Here is a 27,297-nt window from a genome sequence, read left to right as displayed (position 1 = left end):
TTGGGTGTGAGCCCCTTCATGATTTGGTAAAGAACTAGGATGGCCAAAGGCTCTTCTACAATCTTTATATGACAGACCTTCTCTTCCGTGAGTTCTTTCATCCTTTACAAAATGGAAGAAACGAATGCTTTCCAACACTCTTACATTTCTAGTGTTCATCCCCAATATGGATAATCATACATGATGGCACAACTGAGAGATAAATGAAGGCTCTTGGCTATTCTTTACATTAATAGTTTATCAATACATTTTATTTTCACATGTCTGTAAAAACGAGTTGGGAAGCTGAAGGCTTTACCACATTCCTTGCATTGATGTGGTTTCTCTGCACTATGAGAATTTTTGTGCATTAATAAGGAACTGGAATGACAATTGGCTTTCTCACATTGCTTGCACTCATAGAATTTCTTCTATGCATACATTCCATGGTATCTAAGAGAAAAGTGTTGGCAGAACAGTTCACCTCATTTATTTTTTAAAAAATATTTTTATTGATATTTTACAGAGAGGAAGGGAGAGGGAGAGTTAGAAACATCGATCGGAGAGAAACATTGATCAGCCACCTCCTGTACACCCCCTACTGGAGATGTGCCCGCAACCAAGGTACATGCCCTTCACCGGAATCGAACCTGGGGCCTTTCAGTCTGCAGGTCGACGCTCTTCCCACTGAGCCAAACCAGCTAGGGGAGTTTACCTCATTTCTTATTCATGAGTCCTCTTTCCATTGTGAGTTCTTTTATGTCTTTGAAGATGTGAGGTACAACTGAAGTCTTTCCCACATTGCTGACATTCATTGGGTTTTTCCCCAGTATGAGTTCTTTCATGATATTGGAGGGTATCTAGAGCAACGAAAGCTTTCCCACATTGCTTACATTCATAGGATTTGCCCCCACTATGCATATTTTTATGACGTCTAAGAGATTGGGAAAGACAAAAAGCCTCTCCACATTGCTGACATTCATAGGGTTTTTCCCCAGTATGAATTCTTTCATGACATTGGAGGTAAGTTACAGAAGAGAAAGCTTTACCACAATACTTACATTTATAGGGTTCTTCCCCAGTATGAATTCCTACATGACATCGAAGGGAAGTTAGATTAGCAAAACATTTGTCACAATGCTTACATTTATAGGGTTTTTCCCCAGTATGAATTCTTTCATGATGTCGGAGGTTACCTAGAGCAACAAAAGCTTTCCCACATTGCTTACATTCATAGGGTTTTTCCCCAGTATGAATTCTTTCATGACAATGGACAGACGATACATTAGCGAAAGTTTTGCCACAATGCTTACATTCATAGGGTTTTTCCCCTGTATGAATTCTTTCATGACGTTGGAGGGAAGCTAGAGCAAAGAAAGCTTTCCCACATTGCTTACATTCATAGGATTTTGTCCCAGTATGAATTTTTTCATGACATCGGAGAGAAGATGCATAAGAGAAAGCTTTACCACAATGGTTACATTTATAAGGTTTTTCCCCAGTATGAATTCTTTCATGATGTCGGAGGGCACCTAGAGCAAGGAAAGCTTTGCCACAATGCTTACATTCATAGGGTTTTTCCCCAGTATGAATTCTTTCATGACAATGGACAGAAGATACATTAGCGAAAGTTTTGCCACAATGTTTACATTTATAGGGTTTTTCCCCAGTATGAATTCTTTCGTGACGTTGGAGGGTACTTAGAACCATGAAAGCTTTCCCACATTGCTTACATTCATAGGGTTTTACCCCAGTATGAATTCTTTCATGATATCGGAAGGCACGTAGAGTAAAGAAGGCTTTTCCACACTGTTTACAATCATACGGTTTTTCCCCAGTATGAGTTCTTTTATGATTTTGGAGGGAAGTTGAATAAGAGAAAACTTTACCACAAACTTTACATTCATAGCGTCTTTCCGCAGTATGAGTTCTTTCATGATTTCTAAGGGAGGTTGAATAGTAGAAAGCTTTCCCACAGGGGCTGCCTTCATTGCTTCGAATATTGTGGGGATGCCTGAAAGTTTCCTCAGCTTCCTTATCTTCATAAGGGTTTTCGTCATATTCTTGACACAGGTATAGGTTGGGTCCAATATGAGAGCTCAAGTGATTATTCAAGGATAAGTAAAGCATGAATATTTGCCTACACAAGGTGACTTTAGGTTGTTTTATTTCAATAGGAGTTTCCCTCTTTTCATTATGACTTGGAATCTGGCTGAAGTTTTCTCTGCATCGAATACCATCCTTCCTGGTACAGACTCTCTCTACCGTATGACTGCTGTAAAAATCAAAAGCATTTTATTAATGCTCTCTCAATAATTTAGTATTTATTAATAGTACAATGATGACATTTTTACCATTTTCAAGGAAAGTGCAGGATTTCTGTACATTCTGATTTTTGAAATTGCATATTCTAAAACCTCTGATATAGGCTGGATCATAGACATTATGAAAACACTTATATTCACTAATGGAACATCTGTATATTGTTTCCAAATATAGTAAGTTTTTATACACTAAACTTTAGGTCACATTTCAGAAAAAACATTTTGATGAGATTATTCTAAGAGACAATAAATTTAAAACTGGGCTGATACAATTGGATTACCTGTTTTTAAGATTGTTTTGTGGCTCAGTGATTTAGCATGGACCCATGGGGTTGCCAGTTCAATTCCCCAAAAGGGAACATGGACAGACTGTAGATTTATTAACCCCAGTACAGTGCATGCAGGAGGCAACCAATCGATTTTTCTACATTTCCCTCACACCTTCACACTCTAAAATCAATAAAAAGGTATTTTCTCACCATCTGCATGGCCAAGTGGTTGAGCACAGACCTCTGAACAAGGTCACAGATCAATTCCTGGTCAGGGCAAATGACCAGGTTGTGGTCTTAATACCAAGTGTGGGGTATGCAGGAGGCAGCCTTCATAATTCTCTCTCATCATTGATGTTTCTCTCTCTTTCTCCCTCTCTCTACCTCTCTGAAATAAATTTAAAATATTAAATGAATAAGTAAATAACATATATAAAAACCTATTTAAAAAAACAAAGGTACTCTTAATGCTTTCTCATGTCAAAGTGACTCACCTAAGATTCATCCCATGATATTCATACTTATCTTCAGTGTCATGGTCTTCACCTTTTTCTTCTAAGATACATGCTAGAAAAAGCATTGTAAACTATTAACACCTTAAATGCCTGGTCACTCACCAGTTACTGACACTATACTTTCCGTCCGGAATACAAAACAGGCTGGGAACTTAATGTGTTAAAGAATATAAAAAATGGCTGAAACCGGTTTGGCTCAGTGGATATAGCGTCGGTCTACGGACTGAAAGGTCCCGGGTTCGATTCCGGTCAAGGGCATGTACCTTGGTTGCCAGCACATCCCCAGTAGGGGCTGTGCAGCAGGCAGCTGATCGATGTTTCTCTCCCATTGATGTTTCTAACTCTCTATCCCTCTCCCTTTCTCTCTGTAGAAAATCAATAAAATATATTTTTTAAAAAAAGAATATAAAAAATGGTTAGATTTTAGGTACACAATGAGCTGTGATATTCCTAATTTAACTACCAATGTATTCCCTTTCTGTATTTCAATTATTAAAACAGCATTAATGAGCAAGCAATAGTAGTTTTCTAATTGATTAAATAAATAACAAGTTGGTGTAGGCCAGAGTCACTCTGTGGTTGACCGTCAACCTATGGACCGGTATGAACCAGGAGATAACAGGTCAATTCCCAGTGGGATCCATTTGCAGGCTAGGTCCCCAGTGTGAGGTGCACAGGAGGTAGTCAATCAGTGATTCTCTCTCATCATTGATTATGCTGGTATTCTCCCCAACTCCTTCCTCTCTAAAATCAATAAACACATATTAAAAAAAAAAAAAAAGAATTTGTGATAACTACCTACTGATGCCAGGTTCCAGAAGGTTTCCAGCATCACATCTGTGTAGAGTTTCTTCTGGGTGGGATCCAGGAAAGCCCATTCCTCCATGGTGAACTCCACATTAACATCCTCAAAGGCCACTGAGTCCTAAAACATCCCACATATACATATAGGAGAATGGTTGAGACAGACAGAACAGGGGATCTATATAAAATTCATAGGAAGTTCACATAGGACACATGGTCCCCAATATTCACTCTATAACTTGATTGTAAAACAATCAAGTTATTAATTTGCTGCACTCACTTTCTCAAGAACACATGAAATTTATTGATACGATTTTACTGTGATCACTTCAAGTCTTCTTTGCTCTCTAATGTCAGGGTAAAGAGCACCTTGAACAACTTCTATATTAATAAATTGTAATACTTCTATTTTAAGCCCATCGATTCCCTGTGAGAAAATTCATCTCTACTATAACCACCATTGGATGCAGCAGTCCATGAAACATACTGTCACATCTGCATAAAGTTTTAGTAACTACAATAAAGGCCTGGTAGCTTTCTCTTCTATTCTCATCACCAACCAGGAGAGACCAGGCAGCGTGTGCAAATTCCAATGAGAACAAAATGTACGTGGCCATATTGTCCTGAAGTACTCCAGATTATTAGAAGTAGGGAGATACAACTAAATGAATGAAAATATTCTTGTGGAGGAGTATGATGGTCATTTGTTTTTTATAATATTTGTTAGTAACTCAGGTTGACTTTTTTTGCCTCTCTCATTTCATGAAGATAGGACATGAGAATTAGAGCTCAGGCATGAGCAAGACAGGGCAACTTAGCCCTCTACAGAAGTCTTCTTCTACTCATGAGCCTGAGGGTTACTTCATACGTATATTGAAATCATAAGACACGTATATCGAAATCATAAGATCACACTCAAAATTCTGGCAGAACTGTAACACGGTAACTGTGGCCTGGACGTTCAGGAAAAATTTAAGACTTAGCATGTATAGGGTATTTATTGAAGCCTGGAATATTTTCATGTTGAAAAGGCATATGCTTACAAAGTGCATAAGAGGTCAGGGGGGAAACGAAAATATCAGTTATAAAACTCTGTAAAATTTGTCTCAACACTATGTTCTACTCCTGAAACTAATATAAAATAAAATCAAATGTAAACTGTAATTGGAATGTAAACTATAAATGCAAGCATATGTGGTATTTATGGATAGAAAAAATTAATATCATTAAAATGTCCACACTACCCAAAGCAATCTATAACTTCAATCCTATTCCTATCAAGATACCAATGCTGACCCTAGCTGGCTCAGCTCAGTGGATAGACCATGATCTGTGGACTGAAAGGTCCCACATTTGATTCCCGTCAAGGGCATATGCCTGGGTTGTGGGCTCGATCCCCAGAAGGGGGCATGCAGGAGGCAGCCGATCAATGATTCTCTCTCATCATTGATGTTTCTATCTCTCCCTCTCCCTTGCTCTCTGAAATCAATAAAAATATATTTTTTTAAAAAGATACCAATGATGAATCTCACGTAACTAGAGCAAATATTCAAAAATATTATATGGGACCACAAAACACCCTGAATAGCAACAGCAATCTTGAGATAGAAGCACAAATGTGGATGAATCACACTACCTAATATCCAACTATACTACAAGGCTATAGTAATTAAAACAGCATGGTCCTGGCATAAAAGCAGCATATAAATCAGTGGAACGGAACAGAGAGCCCAGAAATAATCCCATGCCTTTATGGTCACAGAATACTTGACAAAGGAGATAAGAATACACAATAAAGTAAAGATAACACATTCAATCAATGATGCAGGGAAAATGCCAAAAAAAGGAAACTAGAACAGTTTCTTACACCATACACAAGAATAAACTAAAAATGCATAAAATACTTAAATTAAAGACACAAAACCATAAAAATCCTAGCCGAAAAAAACTGGCAATGAAATTGTGGACATTACTCCTATCAATACTTTTTCTGATATGTCTCCCCAGGAAAGAGAAACAAAAGAAAAAATAAACAAATGGGACTGCATCAAACTAAAAGGAAACAGTCAACAAAATAAAAAGGCAAACAACCCAGTGGGAGAACATATTCACCAATGAAACCTCTGGTAAGGGGTTATTACCCAAAATTTATAAAGAATTTATACAACTCAACACCAAAAAGAATAATTTAAAAAAGGTGATGGGTTCAGTTCCCGATCAGGGCACATGCCCAGTTTTGTGTTTGATTCCCAATTGGGGTGTGAATGGGAGTAAACCAATAGATGTTTTTCTCTACCTCTCTCTCCCCTCTAGCTCTCTCTAACATCAATTAAAAATATACCCGACAGTGCTGATTTAAAAATGTTAAATAAAAAACAGCAAAGAAAACAGCTTCTATAAAAAGAAAAATGGGCAGCTCTAACCGGTTTGGCTCAGTGGATAGAGCATCGGCCTGCGGACTTAAAGGTCCCAGGTTCCTCAAGGGTCCCAGGTTCGATTCCGGTCAAGGGCATGTATCTTGGTTGTGGGCACATCCCCAGTAGGAGGTGTGCAAGAGGCAACTGATCGATGTTTCTAATTCTCTATCCCTCTCTCTTCCTCTCTGTAAAAAATCAACAAAATATATTAAAAAAAAAAAAGATAAAGGTCCCAGGTTCGATTCCGGTCAAGGGCATGTACCTTGGTTGCGGGCATATCCCCTGTGGGGGGTGTGCAAGAGGCAGCTGATCAATGTTTCTAGCTCTCTATCCCTCTCCCTTCCTCTCTGTAAAAAATCAATAAAATATATTTTTTAAAAAAAAGAAAAATGGAGAGGAACCAAGATGACGGCATAGTTAAACAACTAATCTGCTGCCTCACACAACAATTTCAAAAACACAACTAAAAGACAAAAACGTCTACCACCCAGAACCACGGGAAAGCTGGCTCAGTGGAAGATTTACAACTAAGAAGAGAAAGAAGCACAATCGCTGAAAAGCTGAGGTACGGAGGCACGTGAATCAGGCCGGCGGCGGGCGGCTGGGTGCGCGGCTTTTCTTCAACCCGCAGGGAGACAAGCTCCTGATCACTCTGAAATCCAGTTTCTGGGGACACTCAGGGGACCCAGGCACCTACAGGGAGAAGCTGGACTCTCGGCCATCGGGTCGGAAAGTGAGAGTGACTTTTTTGCAGAGGTGCGCCCAGCAATCATTGTTTACTGCGCTGGAGCGCGGGGCGCAGGGACTTGGAAACGTGGAAAGGCAGAGACGGCTGACGGCAGCCATCGCCGTTGGCCACGCCCCAGCCTAGTGACGCCCTGAGACCCCACCCAGCCCTGAGGCCCCGCCCTGAGGCCCCGCCCCGCACATTCTACAAACCCGCCCCGGCTCCACACAGCGGCTTTTGCATATAAAAGGGCCTGTTCTGGAGCAGCTTAACCAACTGCAGCTCCAGTCAGACTGCTCCAAAACCGCCCAAGCAAAGGAGGAGAAAACTAGCCCTTGCTGTAGCTCCTGCTGGGGAACACACAGTACACAAGGGTACACCAAGAGTGTCCACCTCAAGTAACTGGGAGGCTGACCCGTTGAACCAATAGGACACCTAGTACACAAAACTACCCTACCAACTTAGGGAAGCAGAGAATATGAGAAGGCAAGGAAACAGATCACAAACCAAAGAAATGGAGGAGAACAAGCGACTGGACATAGAGTTCAAAACCACGGTTATAAGGTTTTTCAAGAATTTCATGGAAAAGGCCGATAAATTCAATGAGGTCCAACTAGAAATTAAACATACACTGACTGAGATAAAAAATATTATACAGAGACCCAAAAGCAGACTAGAGGATTGCAAGAATCAACTCAAAGATTTGGAATACAAAGAGGCCAAGGACACTCCTCCAGAGAAGCATGAAGAGAAGAGAATTCAGAAAGTTGAAGATAGTGTAAGAAGCCTCTGGGACAACTTCAAGCGAACCAACATCAGAATTATGGGGGTACCAGAAGAAGAGAGAGAGCAAGACGCTAAAAACCTATTTGAAGAAAGAATGAACGAAAACTTCCCCCACCTGATGAAAGAAATAGAGTTACAAGTCCAGGAAGCACACAGAACCCCAAACAAAAGGAATCCAAAGAGGACCACATCAAGACACATCATAATTAAAATGCCAAGAGCAAAAGACAAAGAGAGAATCTTACAAGCAGCAAGAGAAAAACAGTTAGTTACCTACAAGGGAGCTCCCATACCATTATCAGCTAATTTCTCAACAGAAACCATGCAGGCCAGACGGGAATGGCAAGAAATATTCAAAGTGATGAATAGCAGGAACCTACAACCAAGACTACTCTACCCAGCAAAGTTATCATTCAGAATTGAAGGGCAGATAAAGAGCTTCGCAGATAAGAAAAAGCTAAAGGAGTTCATCACCACCAAACCAGCATTATATGAAATGCTGAAAGGTATTCTTTAAAAAGAGGAAAAAGAAGAAGAAAGATAAAAATTATGAACAACAAATACATATCTATCAACAAGTGAACCTAAAAGTCAAGTGAATTAAAAATCTGAGGAACAGAATAAACTGGTGAACTTAATAGAATCAGGCATAGAATGGGAGTGGATTGATAATTCTCAGGGGGAAAGGGGTGTATGTGTGGGGAGTATGGGAAGAGCCTGGACAAAAATCATACACCTATGGATAAGGAAAGCGGGGGGGGGGGGGGGGGGGGGAAGGTGAGGTAAGGGAAGAGGGGGAGATAGGAACTGGGTGGTGGGGAGATATGTGGGGAAAAAGGAGAAACAATTGTAATCTGAACAATAAAGATTCATTAAAAAAAAAGAAAAGAAAAATGGGCAAAGGACCTGAACAGATACTTCCCCAAAGAGGACATACAGATGGCCAATACACATATGAAAAATGAAATTAAATCCACACTGAAAAATCACCTCAAACTTGTCAGAATGTCTATCCTGTCTCATAAAGAGGGAATATGCTAATTTACCATCACAACCTCACAAAATGGCAGCACCTACAGCCAATAAAGAGGGAATATGGAACTGCAAACACAGAACAGCTGTGAGCACCAGAACACCAGTCCCCTATCGGCACAAACATTCAGACTCAAAGGAACTCTTCACTGCACCACGGAAAGGTCAGATTTTGCCTGAAATAAGGTGTGGTTTCTCGTCCCCGCGGTGGGAGAGGGAAGCGCGCGAGCCGCAGGACCGGCAGGACCCAGGAGGTCTGTGCCTAGAAAATCTGTGGCAGTTGGAGCTGCTATGACCCGAGAATGTGGAAGGGGATCCTCTGAGCTGCTAACAGAAGTGATCTCTTAAAAGCAACTCATTTTAATCTGACAAGGAGGCTCACTAAGATTTTTCAAAGGAGTGCAGGCTCCTTAGTCTTGCGCGCAGATCCACTGTCCGCACACTTGGGCTCTTTCCGACTCTGATTACTAAGCCCAATACATAGGAAAACCCAGTCGGGGAATACCCTGAAAGACTGCAGGGGGAAGTTGTTTTTCCAGAACCTGGGGAGCAGAGCTGGGTGTGAACATTGGAGAGGCAGCTCTGAGGTGCACACCTCCACAAACCAGTAGTGAGTGCCATACAGGGGAAAAAAAAAAAAAAAAGAGCTAGAGACCTGGAAGTCAATTCAGAAACACTGCCACCCAGGGGCCGAAATGCTAATTGCCTCTGGTGTAATCAAAAATAAATACAAGAAATTAAGACACGGCCGGCTTAAAAAGCAGGACTGGCTTACAACACTGAGGAGCAGTGGAACGAAGGGAGCTGAAATACCAACCAGACTGGGAAACAGGCATACCAAACAGAATAATAGAGAAAGTGAATGACAGCCGCTACTGCACATTTTAGTCTTCCTATTTTTTATTTTAAATTCTTTTTTTAATTTTTTATTCTAATTTTTTATTTTCATTTTTGCATCTTTTACTTAAGAAACTAAATTTTTTTCTTTTTCCTCACTCAATTTTCACCTTTTTAATTATTACATTTTTATTTTCAATCAGTATTATTACTATTATTTTACTTTTCTTTTTAATCTCATTTGATTTTCTCTTTTATTTTGGGATTAGTGTCCTACATTCTATTTGCATCTTTCCCTTACAATCATTTTACCCTATCTCAACGCTAAAATTATGCCATCACTCTCCTCCTAACCTTTCCCCTTTTGGTCTCCTGTTTATCTTAACCCTTTCTGGCTTTAGATTTTCCCTACTTTTTCAGTCTACCCTCTGCTAAAATTTCACCCTACTTATATAACTAATTTCCAACCCCCTGCTCCACGTCCATATATACCTCTCTCTATGCTACCTTAAAAATTGTTTTTCTCTCTGGCCTTTTGTTGTTTTTTGCTTGAATGTTGATTAGATTGAATTTTTATGCTTTTTTATGAGATTGTTTTGATTATTCTTTTTTTTTGGTTGGTTGGTTCTTTTGTTTGCTTTGTTTTTGTTTGTTTTTTACTTTTGTTTTCCCTTGCCTCACTTGATATTAGTTGGTGTTGCAGTTTGTATTAATCTCCAGGCTCGTGTTGCTGGAATTTGCTGGGATTAGTGGTTGTTATAGTGGAGTTTACTCCCCATATATATAGTTTGTTCCCCTTGTCTCTCTTAGTATCGTTCTTGTCTCTCTTACTTTTTTTTCTTTCCTTTTTTTTCTTCTCTTTTCGTTCAGATTCACACTCTTTTTTTGTTGTTGTTCTTCCTTTTTACTCTTCCTCTTCCTCTCCAATTGCCTAATTTGTCTTTTTCTGGTGGTCACCTTTATTGGAGGTTATTAATATCGTAAATACAATTCTGTTCAGTGCCTTGTGTGTTGTGCCTGGTTGTGTTGTATTTTGTACCTTTAAATCAACGCTGGAGAGAGAGAACTACATAACCAGACATCCGGAGAAGAGAGACCATGAGGAGACAAAGAAATAGCCCCCATATGAAAGAAAAGCAGGCATCGCCAGAAAAGGAAGTAAACGAATTAGAGGCAAACAACCTATCAGAGAAAGAATTCAGAGAAATGGTCACAAGGTGGCTGAAAAGGATGGAAGACAAATTCGACAATATGAGTAAGAACCAAGAGGAAATGAAGAAGAACCAAGAAGAAATGAAAAATGCCATCGCTGCTGTAAAGAACTCAATAGAAAGCATCAAGAGTAGACTAGAAGAAGCAGAGGACTGCATAAGTGAGCTAGAAGACACGATGGAAAAAAATACCTAAGTACAACAGCTTCTAGAAACAAAAATTAGAAAGCATGAGGAGAGCCTAAGGGAACTTCGGGACAACACGAAACAAAACAACATCAGGATAATAGGGGTACCAGAAGGAAAGGAAACTGAGCAAGGAATAGAAAACCTGTTTGAAGAAATAATAACAGAAAACTTCCCTGATATAGGGAAGAAAAAACCCTCACAAATCCAAGAAGCTCACAGAGTTCCAAGCAAAATGAACCCCAAAAGACCAACGCCAAGGCACATTATAATTAAGATGGTAAACACCAACGAAAAAGAATCTTAAAAGCGGCCAGAGAGAGACAGACAGTTACATACAAAGGAACCCCCATCACACTAGCAACTGATTTCTCAACAGAAACTCATCAGGCCAGAAGGGAATGGAATGAAATATACAAAGTCATGCAAAGGAAGGGTTTCAATCCAAGAATACTGTACCCAGCAAGGCTATCAATCAAAATTGAAGGTGAAATCAGGAGCTTCACAGACAAAAAAGGACTAAGGGAGTTTATCACCACCAAACCAGCAATGAAAGAAATGCTAAAGGGTCTGCTGTAAAAAAGAAAGAAAGAAAGAAAGAAAGAAAGAAAGAAGCAAAGAAGGAACAAAGGGGTAAAGAAAGAAAAAGGAACCAAAGAAGAAACACAGGGGTTTAATAAAAATGGTGACAAATAAGTACCTATCAATAATAACTTTAAATGTAAATGGATTGAATGCTCCAATCAAAAGACACAGTGTAACTGATTGGATAAGAAAACAAAACCCATATATATGCTGTCTACAGGAAACCCACCTCAAAAAAAAGGACGCACACAGACTGAGAGTAAAGGGATGGAAAAAGGTTTTCCAGGCGAATGGAAATGAAAAAAAAGCTGGGGTAGCAATACTTATATCTGACAAATTAGATATCAAAGTGAAGGACACAACAAGAGATAATGAAGGCCACTTCATAATACTAAAGGGAGCAATCCAACAAGAAGAAATAACTCTGGTAAGCATATATGCACCCAATACAGGAGCACCAAGATACATTAAAAAACTCCTGGAAGATATCAAAGGAGAGATTGACAGCAATACAATCATAGTAGGAGACTTCAATACCCCACTATCACCATTGGACAAATCCTCTAAACAAAAAATCAGCAAAGAAACATCAATCCTAAATGACTCACTAGACCAGATGGAATTCATCGACATCTTCAGAACATTTCACCCCCAAAGCCACAGAATATACATTCTTCTCAAGTGCACATGGGTCATTTTCAAAGATAGACCATATGCTAGGACATAGGCAAAGTCTCTCCAAATTCAAGAAGACAGAAATCATATCAAGTATCTTCTCAGATCACAGTGGCATAAAACTGGAAATCAACTACAATAAAAACAACCCAAAGAAGTCAAACACTTGGAGACTAAACAGCATGCTATTAAACCATGACTGGATTACCAAAGACATCAAGGAAGAAATAAAAAACATCATGGCAACAAATGACAATGAAAACACAACAATCCAAAATCTATGGGACACGGCAAAAGCAGTCCTGAGAGGGAAGTTCATAGCTCTACAAGCCTACTGCAAAAAACAAGAAACAATGGTAATAAATTACCTAACCCAACAACTCAAAGAGTTAGAGAGAGAGCAACAAGAAAAGCCCAGTGTAAGCAGAAGGAAAGAAATAATAAAGATCAGAGCGGAGATAAACGACAGAGACCAAAGAAACAATACAAAAGATCAACAAAACCAAGAGCTGGTTCTTTGAAAGGATAAACAAGATTGATGAACCTCTAGCCAGGCTCACCAAGAAGCAAAGAGAGAGGACCCAAATAAACAAAATCAGAAATGAAAGAGTTGAAATAACAACAGACCACGACGAAATACAAAAGATTGTTACAAAATACTACGAACAACTCTATTCCAACAAACTGGACAACCTGGAGGAAATGGACATATTCCTAGAAAAATACAACTTTCCAAAACTCAATCAGGAAGAATCTAAACAGCTCAACAGGCCAGTAACTATGGAAGAAATTGAAGCAGTCATCAAAAAGCTTCCGGCAAACAAAAGCCCGGGGCCAGACGGCTTCACAGGAGAGTTTTACCAAACATTCAAGGAAGAACTAAAACCTATCCTCCTCAGACTATTCCAGAAAATTCAAGAGGAAGGAACACTTCCAGGCTCCTTCTATGAAGCCAGCATCACCCTAATACCAAAACCAGATAAAGACAACACAATGAAAGAGAATTATAGGCCAATATCCCTCATGAACATAGATGCCAAAATCCTCAACAAAATTCTAGCAAATCGGCTCCAGCAACACATCAGAAAGATCATACACCATGACCAAGTAGGATTTATCCCAGGAATGCAAGGATGGTACAATATCCGCAAATCAATAAATGTGATACATCACATAAACAAGTTGAGAGATAAAAATCACATAGTCATATCAATAGATGCAGAAAAAGCATTTGACAAAATCCAACACCCTTTCTTGATAAAAACTCTCAACAAGGTGGGATAGAAGGATCATACCTCAACATAATAAAAGCTATATATGATAAACCCACAGCAAACATCATACTCAATGGGCAAAAACTAAAACCATTTCCCCTAAGAACAGGAACAAGACAGGGATGCCCACTCTCACCACTCCTGTTTGACATAGCACTGGAAGTATTAGCTATCGCAATTAGGCAAGAAGAAGAAATAAGAGGCATCCAAATTGGAAAAGAAGAAGTGAAGCTATCCTTATTTGCAGATGACATGATATTGTAAATAAAAAACCCAAAAGAATCCATCAAAAAACTAATAGACTTAATAAATGAATTTGGCAATGTATCAGGATACAAAATTAACGCCAAGCCAAAACCAGTTTGGCTCAGTGGATAGAGCGTCAGCCTGTGGACTGAAGGGTCCCGGGTTCGATTCCGGTCGGGGACAGGTACCTTGGTTGCGGGCACATCCCTGTAGGGGGTGTGCAGGAGGCAGCTGATTGATGTTTCTCTCTCATCGATGTTTCTGGCTCTCTATCCCTCTTCCTTCCTCTCTGTAAAAAAATCAATAAAATATATAAAAATAAATAAATAAACAAAATTAACGCCAAGAAATCTATAGCATTTCTATACACCAATAGTGAACTTACAGACAGAGAAACTAAAAAGGCAATCCCATTTACCATCGCACCAAAAAAATTAAGATACCTAGGAATAAACTTAACTAAGGAGGTAAAAGACCTATACGCAGAAAACTACAGGACACTGAAAAAAGAGATAGAGGAAGACATAAACAGATGGAAGAATATACCATGTTCATGGATTGGTAGAATCAACATCGTTAAAATGTCCATACTACCCAAAGCAATCTACAGATTCAATGCACTCCCCATCAAAATACCAACAGCATATTTCACAGACCTAGAAAGAACTCTCCAAAAATTCATCTGGAATTAAAAAAGACCCCGAATAGCCACAGCAATCCTGAGAAAGAAGAATAAAGTAGGAGGGATCTCAATACCAGATTTCAAGCTGTATTACAAAGCCACTGTTCTCAAAACAGCCTGGTACTGGCACGAGAACAGACATATAAATCAATGGAACAGAATAGAGAATCCAGATATCGACCCAAACCAGTATGCTCAATTAGTATTTGACAAAGGAGGCATGAACATACAATGGAGTCAAGACAGTCTCTTCAATAAATGGTGTTGGGAAAATTGGACAGATACATGCAAAAAAATGAAACTAGATCACCAACTTACACCATACACAAAAAAAAACTCAAAATGGATACAGGACTTAAACATAAGACGGGAAATCATAAAAATACTAGAGGAATCCACAGGCAACAAAATCTCAGACATATGCCAAAAGAACTTCTTCACTGACACTACCCCCAGGGCAATGGAAGCTAAAGAGAAAATTAACAAATGGGACTACATCAAAATAAAAAGCTTTTTTACAGCAAAAGAAACCATCAACAAAACAACAAGAAAACCCACTGCATGGGAGAACATATTTGCAAATGCTATCACTGATAAAGGTTTAATCTCCAACATCTACAGGCAGCTTATGCAACTTAATAAAAGGAAGATAAATGATCCAATAAAAAAATGGGCAACAGACCTAAACAGAATATTTTCAAAAGAAGACAGAAGGCAGGCCAAGAGACACATGAAAACATGCTCAAAGTCACTTATTATCCGAGAGATGCAAATCAAAACAACAATGCGGTACCATCTCACACCTGTCAGAATGGCTATCATCAACAAATCAACAAACGACAAGTGTTGGCGAGGATGCGGAGAAAAAGGAACCCTCGTGCACTGCTGGTGGGAATGCAGACTGGTGCAGCCACTGTGGAGAACAGTATGGAGTTTCCTCAAAAAACTGAAAATGGAACTCCCATTTGACCCAGTCATCCCACTCCTGGGAATATATCCGAAGAAACTAGAAACACCAATCAGAAAGGATATATGCACCCCTATGTTCATAGCAGCACAATTCACCATAGCTAAGATCTGGAAACAGCCTAGGTGCCCGTCATCAGATGACTGGATCAGAAAACTATGGTACATCTACACAATGGGATACTATGCTGCAATAAAAAGAAGGAATTCTCATCATTTGCAGCAACCTGGATGGAATTGGAGAACATTATCCTAAGTGAAATAAGCCAGTCAATGAAAGAAAAATACCACATGATCTCACTCATTTGTGGATAATAAAGAACATTATAAACTGATGAACAAAAAGATAGATACAGAGACAGTAAAGCATCAAACAGACTGTCAAATTGCAGGGGGAAGGTTAGGGAGAGGTGGGGGAGATAAGAAATCAAACGAAGGACTTGTATGCATGCATATAAGCATAACCAATGGACGCAAAACTCTGGGGGGTGAGGGCATGTATGGGTGTGGGGTGGGGGGGCAATGGTAAGATATGTACACATATAATACCTCAATTAAAAAAAATTAAAAAAAAAAAAAAGAGGGAATATGCTAATTGACTACCACATCCTCAAAGATGGCATCACCCACAGCCACAAGATGGCGGTACCCAGCCCCTTCAGCCCAGCTGGGGCAGCAGGCATGCAGCACATCTGGGTCCGCCCACAGGTAGGTCTGGAGGGCGGGGCCAGCCATGCCGCACCTGCCTCCAGAGTCCCCCAGTCCCCTCAGCCCCATAGCCACCCAGGGTTGGTCCGAGACACAGGCAAGCCACAGATGTTGGGAGCCCAGTCACACAGGGCTGGCCCTAGGTGCAGGCAAGCCTTGGATGGTGGCTGCCCAGCCGATGCTTGAGTTGCAGGCAAGCATCAAATGTCAGCTTTCCAGCTGCCCAGGGCCAGCCCAAGGCACAGGCAAGCCTTGCATGGCAGCTACCCAGCCGCCCAGGGCTGCCCAAGGCTCAGGTAAGCAGGGTTGGCTGAGGCTTGAGCTGCTGGCAGTGGCAGCAGCAGAAGTGTGATGGGGGCGTCGCCTTCCCCTGATCGCTGGGTTGGCTCCTGCCCCTGAGGGCTCCCAGACTGTGAGAGAGGGCAGGCCGGGCTGACGGACTCTGCCCCTCCCCTACATTTTCAGGCACTGAGCTTCTAGTCATCAATAAAGGCACAAAGTACAAGTGTCAGTATGGAGTTTCCTCTAAACTTAAAAATACAACTGACTCATAACCTGTTGGGGAGCACATGAGACTTGGTTGGAAAGTTTGTAAGGAATTATTAACATGGCGGAGAGGGTATGCATGCGTTTCTACCCCCATAGTATACTGTGGATTCCAGCTGGCCAGATTAAACCCTGCCATGGCACAGCATGGGACCAATCCTCTTCCAGAAATAAAGAATTTGGGCCTGGAGACTCCACAGCCCCAAATGATGCACCGTCCCTGGACCCAAATGGCCCAGGGAATAACCTGGGGGATGATGATGAAGCTGAGCAATTGCTGGAGTGTACTCACACTCTACACATTCCAGATAACTAACCATTCCTCTCTTTGTTTTTTTTTTCATAGCTTGTAAAATCGGAACTGGAGCAGTAAATGCAATTCACAGAATCGGATATTCCAAAGCAGAAGGTTCGTCGCCTCCCTCTGTCTTCTACCAGTACATTCAGCAAAACAAAAAAGGGGAAGATGCGCCAAGACCGGTTTGGCTCAGTGGATAGAGCGTCGGCCTGCAGACTGAAAGGTCCCGGGTTCGATTCTGGTCAGGGGCATGTGCCTTGGTTGCAGGCTCCTCCCCGGCCCAGCTCTGCTTGGGGCTCCTGCAGGAGACAACCAATTGATGTGTTTCTCTCCCACATCAATGTTCCTCTCTGTCTTTGCCTCTCTCTTCCACTCTCTCCAAAAACCCATGGAAAAATATCCTCGGGTGTGATTTTGCATCATTTTTTTAAAGAAAATGGTACATGACTTGGAGACAACCTAAGTGCCCATCAGTAGATGAGTGGATTAAAACACTGTGGTACATCTACACAATGGACTACTACACTGCTATAAAAAAGAAGGAACTTTTACTATTTGCAACAGCATGGATGGACCTGGAGAGCATTATATTAAGCAAAATAAGCCAGTCGGAGAAAGATAAGTATCACATGATCACACTCATTCGCAGTAAATAATGAACAAAAAATGATAAACAGATATTAATCCAGAGACTAAGAAACACTGAACAGACAGTCCAACCTCAGAGAGAAGGCAGGGGAGAGGTTGGAATTCTATGCATGCAAATTAGCATAACCAATGGACATGGACACTGGGGCTGTGGGGGCTTGTCCTGGGGGGAGAGAGTGGCAGGGGCGGGGTCAATCGGGAGAAAAGGAGATAAATGTAATACTTTAAACAAAACATAAAGAAAAGGAAAATGGTGCATACACACACGAGGAGGAGTATTATTGTATTATTCAGCCACTAGAAAAAGAAATTCTGCCACTTTTAACAACACATTCATGGACGTTGAGGGCAGAATGCTTTGTGAAATAAGTCAGAAAAAGAGAAATGCCACGTGTTCTCACTTATCTGTGGAATCTTTAACAAAACAACTCCATAGACACAGAGCAGACTGATGGTTGCTAGAGGTTGCAGGAGTGGTGTACCGGGGTGGGGGTGGGGGGTCAAATGGGTGAAAGGTGTCAAAAGGTACAAACTTCCAGTTATAAAATAAGTCATGGAAATGCAGTGTACAGCATGGTGACAGTAGTTAGTAATACCATATTTCAGAGGTGAAAGTTGCTAAGAGTAAATCTTAAAAGTTCTTTTTACAAGAAAAAAAAATTCTGTAAGTATATATGATGACTGATGCTAACTAGACTTATTGTGATGATCACTTCACATTACATACAAATATCAAATCACTAGAGGTCTGGTGCACGAAATTCCTGCATGGGGGGGGGGGGTCCCTCAGCCCAGCCTACACCCTCTCCAATCTGGGACATCCCTCTCATAATCCAGGACTTCTGGCTCCCAACCACTTGCCTGCCTGCCTGCCTGCTTCATTGCCTCTAACCACTCTCCTGCCAGCCTAATTGACACCTAACTGCTCCCCTGTAGGCCCGATTGCCCCTAACTGCCCCTCCCCTGCCAGCCTGCACCCCTAACTGCCCTCCCCTGCAGGCCTGGTTGCCCCCAACTGCCCTCCCCTGTAGGCCTGGTCCCCCCCAACTCTCCACCCCTGCAGGCCTGGTCCCCCGCAACTGTCCTCCCTCTCCTGCAGGCCCGTTCACCCCCAACTTTCCTCCCCTGCTGGCCTGATCGCCTACAACTGCCCTCCCCTGCTGGCCATCTTATGGCGGCCATCTTGTGACCACATGGGGGTGGCCATCTTGTGCAAGGGTGATAGTCAATTTGCATTATGTAGGATGATGCTGTACATCTTAAACTAATATAATGTTGTATGTTAATAGTAACTTAATAAAAAATAAAATCCCTTCTATAAAACTAAAAGATTACAGTGGATTTGAAAAATTGCAATCACCTAGTGACGTCATACCCATCACAATGTCATCGGGAAATGCATTGCTCAGATGCTTATGATGATGCTGGTGTAAACAAGCTTCCTGTGCGGCCAGTCCTGTGAAAGTCCAGCACATACAGTTACGCTCACTACATAGAAACCTGAAGATGAGAAACTGGTTCCTGTATTTGCTATACTATCCTCTTTATCTGTGTGAGCTTTCTACTTAGTGACAGAAAACTTTGCTGTGAAGCAGTATGCTGTTTGATGCGGGCAGCAGCCTCAGAGGTCTTGTGCTGACTGTGCCTTTTGATTGCATCATTGCCTCCTGGGCTTGATTGAACCTGTGTTTTGTACATTTCCTGGCCTAAGTGTACAGTGTGATAAAGTCTGCAGTCGTGCCCAGTAACGTCCTAGGCCTTCATATTCACTCACCAATCACTGACTCCTGCAGAGCAGCCTCCAGTCCTGTAGCCCATTCAGGGTCAGTGCCCACACGGATGTACCATTTTCTACCTTGCACACCACATTTTTACTGCACCTTTTCATAAATGCTTACTACCACTGCATTACAATTGCCTACAGTATTCAGTACAGTAGCATGTTGTACAGGTTTGCTGCCTAGGACCCACAGGCTACACCATATGGCCTAGGTGTGTAGTAGGAAACACCATGCAGGTGTGTGTAAGAGAACTGAAAACAACAAAACAGCCTCAAGATGGACTCCCCAGGTTCAGGGTGCATGCCTGTATGTAACTGCAGTTTCACCTCTCCCAGGAGTAAAATTCTAACCCAGTCACTCTGCAACTTGCTGTTCAACACTAATCTGTCTAAAAGCCTCCTGCTGTTCCTTCCCCTAAGGAAGGTGACCCTGTCTGAAGCAATCCCCTCTTTTCTTTTACTAATAAACTGTCAAAGCCACTTCTTTCTGCCTATTGTAAACGCCTTCCATTTTGAACAGCTCCTCAAATTCTATTTACTAGATGGGAATCAAGCCAGTTAGACCTTCCACTTACTCAGCTGAATTTTGTTTTTAACCGTTTGAAAAGCACCACAAAACAAACAGCTGATAAAGATGCTGTGACTCAGAAGGAAAGTTGGCGGTTAGGATTTCGGGAGAGACTGGAAATGCAGGCATTGGCTGCAGAGCAGGGCCTGGGGGACAGGGGGTGGACTTGAGAGCCTGCTCCACAAACATCAAAACTCAGGAGAAAACGGGATCCTTCTGGGGAGAAAGGAGGGACAGGGACCCACAGACCACAGCTCCTCCCAGGCACGAACCGCGGAGACCGAGTCACCACTGTCCCCACTGACCCTCCCCGTGGTCACCGCACCAACTGCGGAGCCGCGGGATGTGGGTGCAGAGCTGCCCAGACTCGCTCCGCAGCCGAAGGCCCTGCCGCGGGGACAAACCGGACCCCGGGTCCCGGCTGGGCCCACACTGCGAGCCCGAGGGGCCTGCGGTTTCAGCGGAGCCCCCGGGCGCCTGGGGTCCGCAGGCCCCGGACCTGACCGAGGAGAGACGGTCCCGCCCCGGCGGCTCCACCCGCCCCTCCTCCCCGTCTCCGCGCCCGGCCGCACACTCACCATTTCTGGTTTCCTGGGCCCCCTGAGTCCCGCCTGCGGCTCCCACCACCTTACAGACCGCAGGTGGACGAAAGACGGAAGTGCGAGGGAGATGCGACCTGAGTGAACTTCCGCGTGGTAGCAAACACCACCGCAGCTGCACCCACCAGGCGCCCAGCTCAGCTGACATTCAGTTCGCAGACATCGCCCCCTAGCGCCTGGGGGACCTGAGCCTGAAGCAGCCACAACTCCTGTCCAGGGACATTTGCACTGAGAGGCAGCGCTGAGAGTCCCCAGGGAACAGTGGTCCTTCCTTGCAAACACACACACTGAAAAGGCACCTAATGAATCTGGCTCCATTTTGATCTTTGTTGACAACTGGAGTCTGACGTGTGCATTTGCCAAAAAGGTGCACAGGCTCAGGGACCAGGGATGCCTTAGGGTGGAATCCTTCCAGAACTACAGCCAGATTCCCAAAAAGAGCATTGAAAACAGAAACAAGCCACCGTGTCCAGCGGGAAAAGTGAGCTTTTGCGTATTTAGAATGGTTACCTTTAGAAAATGTTTTTCACGTGAAAAGATGTGTTCCCACTGGTGATTCAGTCACGGTCCTCTGAGGTCATGAGCCACCCCTTACTTGTGGTTATCTTGTGGGCAGTTCCACAGACCCACGCAGAGCAAGGAGATGGGCCAGGTACAGAGGTCACCAGGGTGGAGAGCCCAGGTGTCCAGCAATGGGCAGTCAATTGTAGGGTGGGACCTTGTCCCCAGGGTGACTTTTCCTCCTCTAGCTCCAGGCCCAGATAAGCAACAAAATGCCAGGGCTGACATCAGGACCAGCTGCATTGAATAATGACCCCTGCTCTGGTGCCAGCCAATCCATCAGTGGAGACCACATACCTGAATGTACACACCTGGAAAGCTACAGAATATTCCATTCAGTCTTCCCCTGGGACCTCCCCTGAAATCTCCACCCTAAAACCTTTAGGAAGGAGGACCCAGTGGGCTCTCCCTCCCTGGAGCACACCTGTACCTTTCCCTTCCCTTCCATCTCCTCCCCCCAAGGCAAGTTACCATTAGCTTGTACTCTCAAGTTCCAAGGGCCCTTCTGTTACCTCCTTAACTCCTTTCCTAAGCCCATTTCTTCTAAGTATTATTTCTCACACCTCTGTAATTTACCCAGTAAATGTTCTCTTACACTTTGGGTCTTGCTCTGATTTCTTTCCTAGCCAGAACCCAAGTACCCAGGCTGCTGAACCCATGTTTGGTCTGAGCCCAGTCAGAAACCTGGTGCCATTCCTGTTGCCTACCACGGTTACACTGTTTAATCCAGCAATGATGAGATTTATCAGAAAACTGGGTTTCATCTGTCAATGTAAGAATCATTCAAACCTAAAGAGAATTTTTGTGAATTATTGTCAAGAAGTAAAATATCGCCGAAACCGGTTTGGCTCAGTGGATAGAGCGTCGGCCTGCGGACTGAAAGGTCCCAGGTTCGATTCCGGTCAAGGGCATGTACATTGGTTGCGGGCACATCCCCGGTAGGGGGTGTGCAGGAGGCAGCTGGTCGATGTTTCTCTCTCATCGATGTTTCTAGCTCTCTATCCCTCTCCCTTCCTCTCTGTAAAAAATCAATAAAAATATATTTAAAAAAAAAAAAAGAAGTAAAATATCAATGGATTGATATATTGCCCCAGAGAATGGCAGTTTTGTACCTTATCCTAATATATAAAAACCTTGGGTCTGTCACATCCAAAATGACCAGGAGGATCTACCAACAGGAAGTCAGTCCTGCAGTCAGCACTGGGTTGCCATGGTGACCCAGGGCTGGTGATCAGCCCTGCCTTTCTGATCAGGCCCTGTTGATAGGCCCATAGATGCTGACTGGCATAGAAATCAACCAATCAGAATTAAATATGGGTCAACTGTGAGGAGCCAATGGCTGCCTAGGAGGCAAAGCTTTTGATGCTGACTGGCATAGAAACTGACCAATCAGAACCAAATTGGCCGGCAGAGGAGGGCAATTGGGGGTGAGATCAGGCTGGCAGGGGAGGGCAGTGGGGGACCATCAGGCCAGCAGGGGAGGGCAGTTGAGGGGGACCAGGCTTGCAGGGGAGGGAAGTGGGGGTGACCAGGCCAGCAGGGGAAGGCTGTTGTGGGTGATCGTGCCAGCAGGGGAGCAGTTAGGTTTCATTAGGCCGGCAGGGGAGCAGTTAGGGAGTGATCAGGCAGACAGGCAGAAGTGGTTAGGGGCAATCAGGCAGGCAGGCAGGTGAGTGGTTAGGAGCCAGCAGTCCCGGATTGTGAGAGGGATGTCCAACTGCCAGCCTGATCTCACCCCCAAGATCATACCCCGAAGAGTCCCAGATTGGAGAGGGTGCAGGCTGGGCTTAGGGCCACCTCCTCTCCCCCCAGTGCATGAATTTCATGCACTAGGCATCTAGTCTATAATAATAAAAGTGTAATATATTAATTAGACCAGGTGTCCTTTCAGACAAAGCTGGGGCTGAGAGGGAAGCCCAGGTCCTGGGTGCTAGAGGGAAGCTGGTGCCAGCAGCCAGGAGAAGGAAGGCCTACTCTTGCATGAATTTCGTGCATTGGGCCTCTAGTTTTATATATTACAATCAGAAGAGAAGATCCAAGTGGGTTACATGAAATCCATTGGTAGCCAGTTGTTTCCGTAGTGTAGTGGTTATCACGTTCGCCTCACATGAAATCCATTGGTGATACATTAGGGGGTAAGAGCAGGTGGTTCCTGTAGTCTCCATCATGACGAACACAAGGGCCAGAATAGACTTAGTGTTGCTGCATCCACCTGCACCATGGAGACCATGAGATTTCAAGACTCACCCTACAAGATGATCTTTTCAGCCAAAGAGCTCCACTGACAAGGCACAAGGAGTTCCTTGTATGTATAGATTTTCCCCGTAGCCTTGGCATATGGCCCTAATGGAAAGAGTTACACACGGTTCAAGCAACTGCTCTGTGGGAGGGTCATTGAGAAGTTGCCACAGCTGGTCAACCAATGAGCTATAACTGGGCAATCAGATTCCTTCCTCCCACCCCTGTCCTTGGGATATATGTTCTGCCCACTGATGGAGAACTAAAGGCCATTTCAAGGACGGAGGTTTGAGAGAACAATGTGTTGCTAATGCCATCTGCCCAGGTGACCCAGTGAAGGCACAAGTCCAGGAAGTACAGACAGTCCCAAGCAAGATTTACCAAAGGTTCATTTTAAGACACATCATAATTAAATTGCCACAGATCAAAGACAAAGATCATCTTAGAGGCAGTAAGAGAAAGCCAGCTGGTTACATACAAGGGAAATCCCATAAAAGTGTCAGCTGGATTCTTAATAGCAACTTTGTAGGCCAGAAGGATTTGGCCTGGAATATTTTTATTGATGAGAGAGAGAGAGAGAGAGAGAGAGAGAGAGAGAGAGAGAGAGATGTGGGAGAAAAACATCAATGGGTTGCCTCCTACACCCATCTCAACCAGGGATGGAACCAGCAACATGGATATGTGCCCTGACAAGGTCTCAAACTGACAACCTTTCTGTGGGCAGGACAATGTCTAACCAACTTAGCCACATTGGCTAGGGTCAGCATGGAATATTCCTAGTAATGATAAGAAAGGACCTATAACCAAGATTACACTACCCAGTGACACTATAATTCAGACTTTAAAAAAACAAAAACAAAGCAGATAAAGACTTTCCCATACAAGAAAAAGCTAAATATGTTCAGTGTCATTAAACCAGTTTTACAAGAAAAGTTAGACATCCTTTAAAAAAAAGATAGAAAAAAATAAAAATATGAATAAAAAGTGGTAATAATGACATTCCTATTACTAATTACTTTTAAATGTAAATGTTTTGAATGCAACAATCAAAAGACATAGAATGGCTAAATGGATTTGTTTGTTTGTTTGTTTTAATATATTTTTAATATATTTTTTTACAGAGAGGAAGGGAGAGGGATAGAGAGCTAGAAACATGGATGGGAGAGAAATATAGATCAGCTGCCTCTTCCACACTCCCTACTGGGGATGTGCCCGCAACCAAGGTACATGCCCTCGACCGGAATTGAACCTGGGACCCCTGAGTCCACAGGCCGACGCTCTATCCACTGAACCAAACCGGTCAGGGCTAAATGGATTTTTTAAAAAACATATATTTTTTTCCTACTAGAGACCCACTTGAGATTGTAAGTAACACACACTACCTAAAAGTAAAAAAGATAAAAAAGGATATTTTATGCAACTGGAGATGAAAGAAAAGCTGGTCCAGTAATACTTATACCAGACAAAATAGATTTTACTACAAAGGTTATAACAAGAAAAAAAGAATGACATTTCATAATGATAAAGTGATCAATCCAACAAGAAAATATAACCCTTGGAAACTTCTAACATAGAAGCACCTAAATACTATAGAAAGTGAGTATTGGAGGGAGCAGCAAGGAGCATAAATTAAGATTCTGACAGTAGGACTGTATTAGTAAGGTACTTTAACATTCCATTGAAATCAATGGATAAATCACCCAGACAGAAAATCAACATGGAAACAGAGATCTCTAATAACACATTAGGTCCCATAGTTTTAATTGATTTACATAGAACATTTTACCCCAAAGCAATAGAATATACATCCTTTTCATTTGCATATGGAACATTGCTGGAGGCGAATTCCAGCAGGGTCATAATAAATTCAAGAAGTCCTCAAAAGGTTGAATGGTCTCTTTCAGCAGGGCTGAAAATCTGCATATTATTACCTGCTGCTGGGACAGCTGAAGGCAGTTCCCCAACCTGATGGTCCTTTATTGTTTACCAACCCTTACCTTTGATATGTATATCTGTTTTGCTATAGGGAAAAATGTGGGAATAAAATGCCATGGGTCGAGCCCTAGCTGGTTTGGCTCAGTGGATAGAGTGTCATCCTGCAGACTCAAGGGTCCCAGGTTCGATTCTGGTCAAGGGCATGTTTCTTGGTTGCGGGCATATCCCCCCAGTAGGGGGTGTGCAGGAAGCAGCTGATTGTTTCTCTCTCATCGATGTTTCTAACTCTCTCTCCCTCTCCCTTCCTCTCTATAAAAAATCAATAAAATATATTTTTTAAATGCCATGGGTCCAGAGATTCGGAGAGCTTAGTCGCTAGAACTAAGTTTCTGTCTGGCACCCCCAAAATGCCTCCCAAATTTATATTTCATGTCTAGTTTATTTAATTTATGTTGCAGCCCTTCTCCAGATTCTTGAACCCTTGTAGATGCAGAAAAGACCCCAGCAGAACATGTTCCAGGACACACCAGCTGTTGGGCCACAAAATAAGTCTCCATAAATTATGGAATTTGAAATCATATCAAAAATATTCACAAATCACAATGGGATAAAAGAATAAACCAATTACAAGAAAAAACTGAAAACCACAAACACATGAAAGCTAAATAGTACTCTACTAAACAATGTAGGGTTAACAAAGAGATCAAGGGAAAAAATTCAAAAGATACCTTAAGGCAAATGAAAATGAAAAGACAATGACCCCAAATCTATGGGACACAGCTAAAGCAGTTCTAATAGAAAAATTTATAGCACTATAGGCAAAGCTAATAAACAAGTAAATCTCAATTAAAAAATTTAACTTTAGAAGAAAAAAATCAAACCTTACACCTAAAGAAACTAGAAAAACAACAACAAATAAAGCCCAAATAAAGGATATAATAAAGAAAATGAGTAGCCCAGCCACTGTGACTCAATGTTTGAGCATCAACCCATGTACCAAGAGGACCCTGGTTCTATTCCTAATGTGGGCACATGCCAGGGTGTCCACGTTTCTAGGGCTTGAACCCCAGCAGGGGACATGCAGGAGGCAGCAGATCTATGTTTCTCTCCCTCTCTCTCCCTATCTCTTCCCCACTCTCTAAAATCAATAAAAACGTATTTTAAAAAATAAATAAGCAACAATAAAGTAGGATCTAAAAATATATAAAAGATCAATGAAAACAAAAGCTAGTTCTTTGAAAAAAATACACAAAATTAATAAAATTTTAACTGGGTTCATAAAAAAAAGGATAGGACCAAAATACATAAAATTAGAAATGAAAGAATTTAACTGACAATGACACCAGAGAAATCCAAAAACTTAGAAGACAATACTATGAATAATGATATGCCAACAAATTTGAAAATTTAGAAAAAAGGATAAATTCCAAAAAACATATAATCTTCCAAGACTGAGAAAGAACAGAAAATCTGAATAGACATATAATCCTATATAACTAGAGGCCTGGCACACAAAATTTGTGCACGGGTACAGTCCCTAGGCCTGGCCTGTGATCAGGACCATCTTCTCTAGCTGCCTGCAGGTGGCCCTCCCCCCCCCCCGCCAACACCCACCCCTGGTTCCCCGTTTGCCATTGGGTGATCAGTGCCTGACAGCCAGGGAAAGGGACCAAGAGGTGGGCGGTGTGCCTCATAGTAACTGGTCCAGCGGTCGTGGTCCTTCTGCTGTTAGGGTCAATTTGCATATTACCTTTATATAGGATAGAGGCCTGGTGTATGGGTGGGGGCCAGCTGGCCTGCCCTGAAGGGGGCCCAGGATTGGGGTGGGGCGGTCCCCACTAAGGGGTGGGGCTGCCAGGGCAGGGGCCTCAGGGTTTGCAGGCTGGCCACGCTCCCAATCA

General features: G+C 42.5%; 1 protein-coding gene across 7 annotated transcripts; it reads right to left on the bottom strand.

Annotated features, from left to right (window-relative positions):
* Positions 1–461: 461 nt before the first annotated feature.
* On the bottom strand, positions 462–22,409 carry LOC129149406 (zinc finger protein 14-like). Of its 7 annotated transcripts, none has more exons than XM_054717394.1 (4): positions 22,336–22,409; positions 3,886–4,012; positions 3,067–3,139; positions 462–2,254 (listed from the first exon to the last, which is right to left on the bottom strand). In XM_054717394.1, exons 2-4 carry the CDS (start codon positions 3,971–3,973, stop codon positions 703–705), a joined length of 1,713 nt encoding a protein of 570 aa, XP_054573369.1. In that variant the 5' UTR covers positions 3,974–4,012; positions 22,336–22,409; the 3' UTR covers positions 462–702. The 7 variants fall into 7 exon arrangements, with proteins under 7 accessions (XP_054573369.1, XP_054573367.1, XP_054573368.1 ...); XM_054717392.1 differs by lacking the exon at positions 22,336–22,409 and adding an exon at positions 20,642–20,767; XM_054717393.1 differs by lacking the exon at positions 22,336–22,409 and adding an exon at positions 20,642–20,767 and having other exon boundaries at positions 462–2,251.
* Positions 22,410–27,297: the final 4,888 nt, after the last annotated feature.

This window comes from Eptesicus fuscus, chromosome 6, assembly GCF_027574615.1.
Source record: "Eptesicus fuscus isolate TK198812 chromosome 6, DD_ASM_mEF_20220401, whole genome shotgun sequence".
In the NCBI taxonomy this organism is placed as follows: Eukaryota; Metazoa; Chordata; class Mammalia; order Chiroptera; family Vespertilionidae; genus Eptesicus; species Eptesicus fuscus.
This window is presented reverse-complemented; position numbering and strand designations above follow the sequence as displayed.

Bases quoted from the DNA above. Each gene is read 5' to 3' on its own strand.
- LOC129149406 (XM_054717392.1), bottom strand. The intron at 3,140-3,885 runs GTAGTTATCACA...TGCTTTTTCTAG, and splicing joins CTGGAACCTGGCATCAGTAG to CATGTATCTTAGAAGAAAAA. The intron at 2,255-3,066 runs GTGAGTCACTTT...TGATTTTTACAG, and splicing joins TATCATGGGATGAATCTTAG to CAGTCATACGGTAGAGAGAG.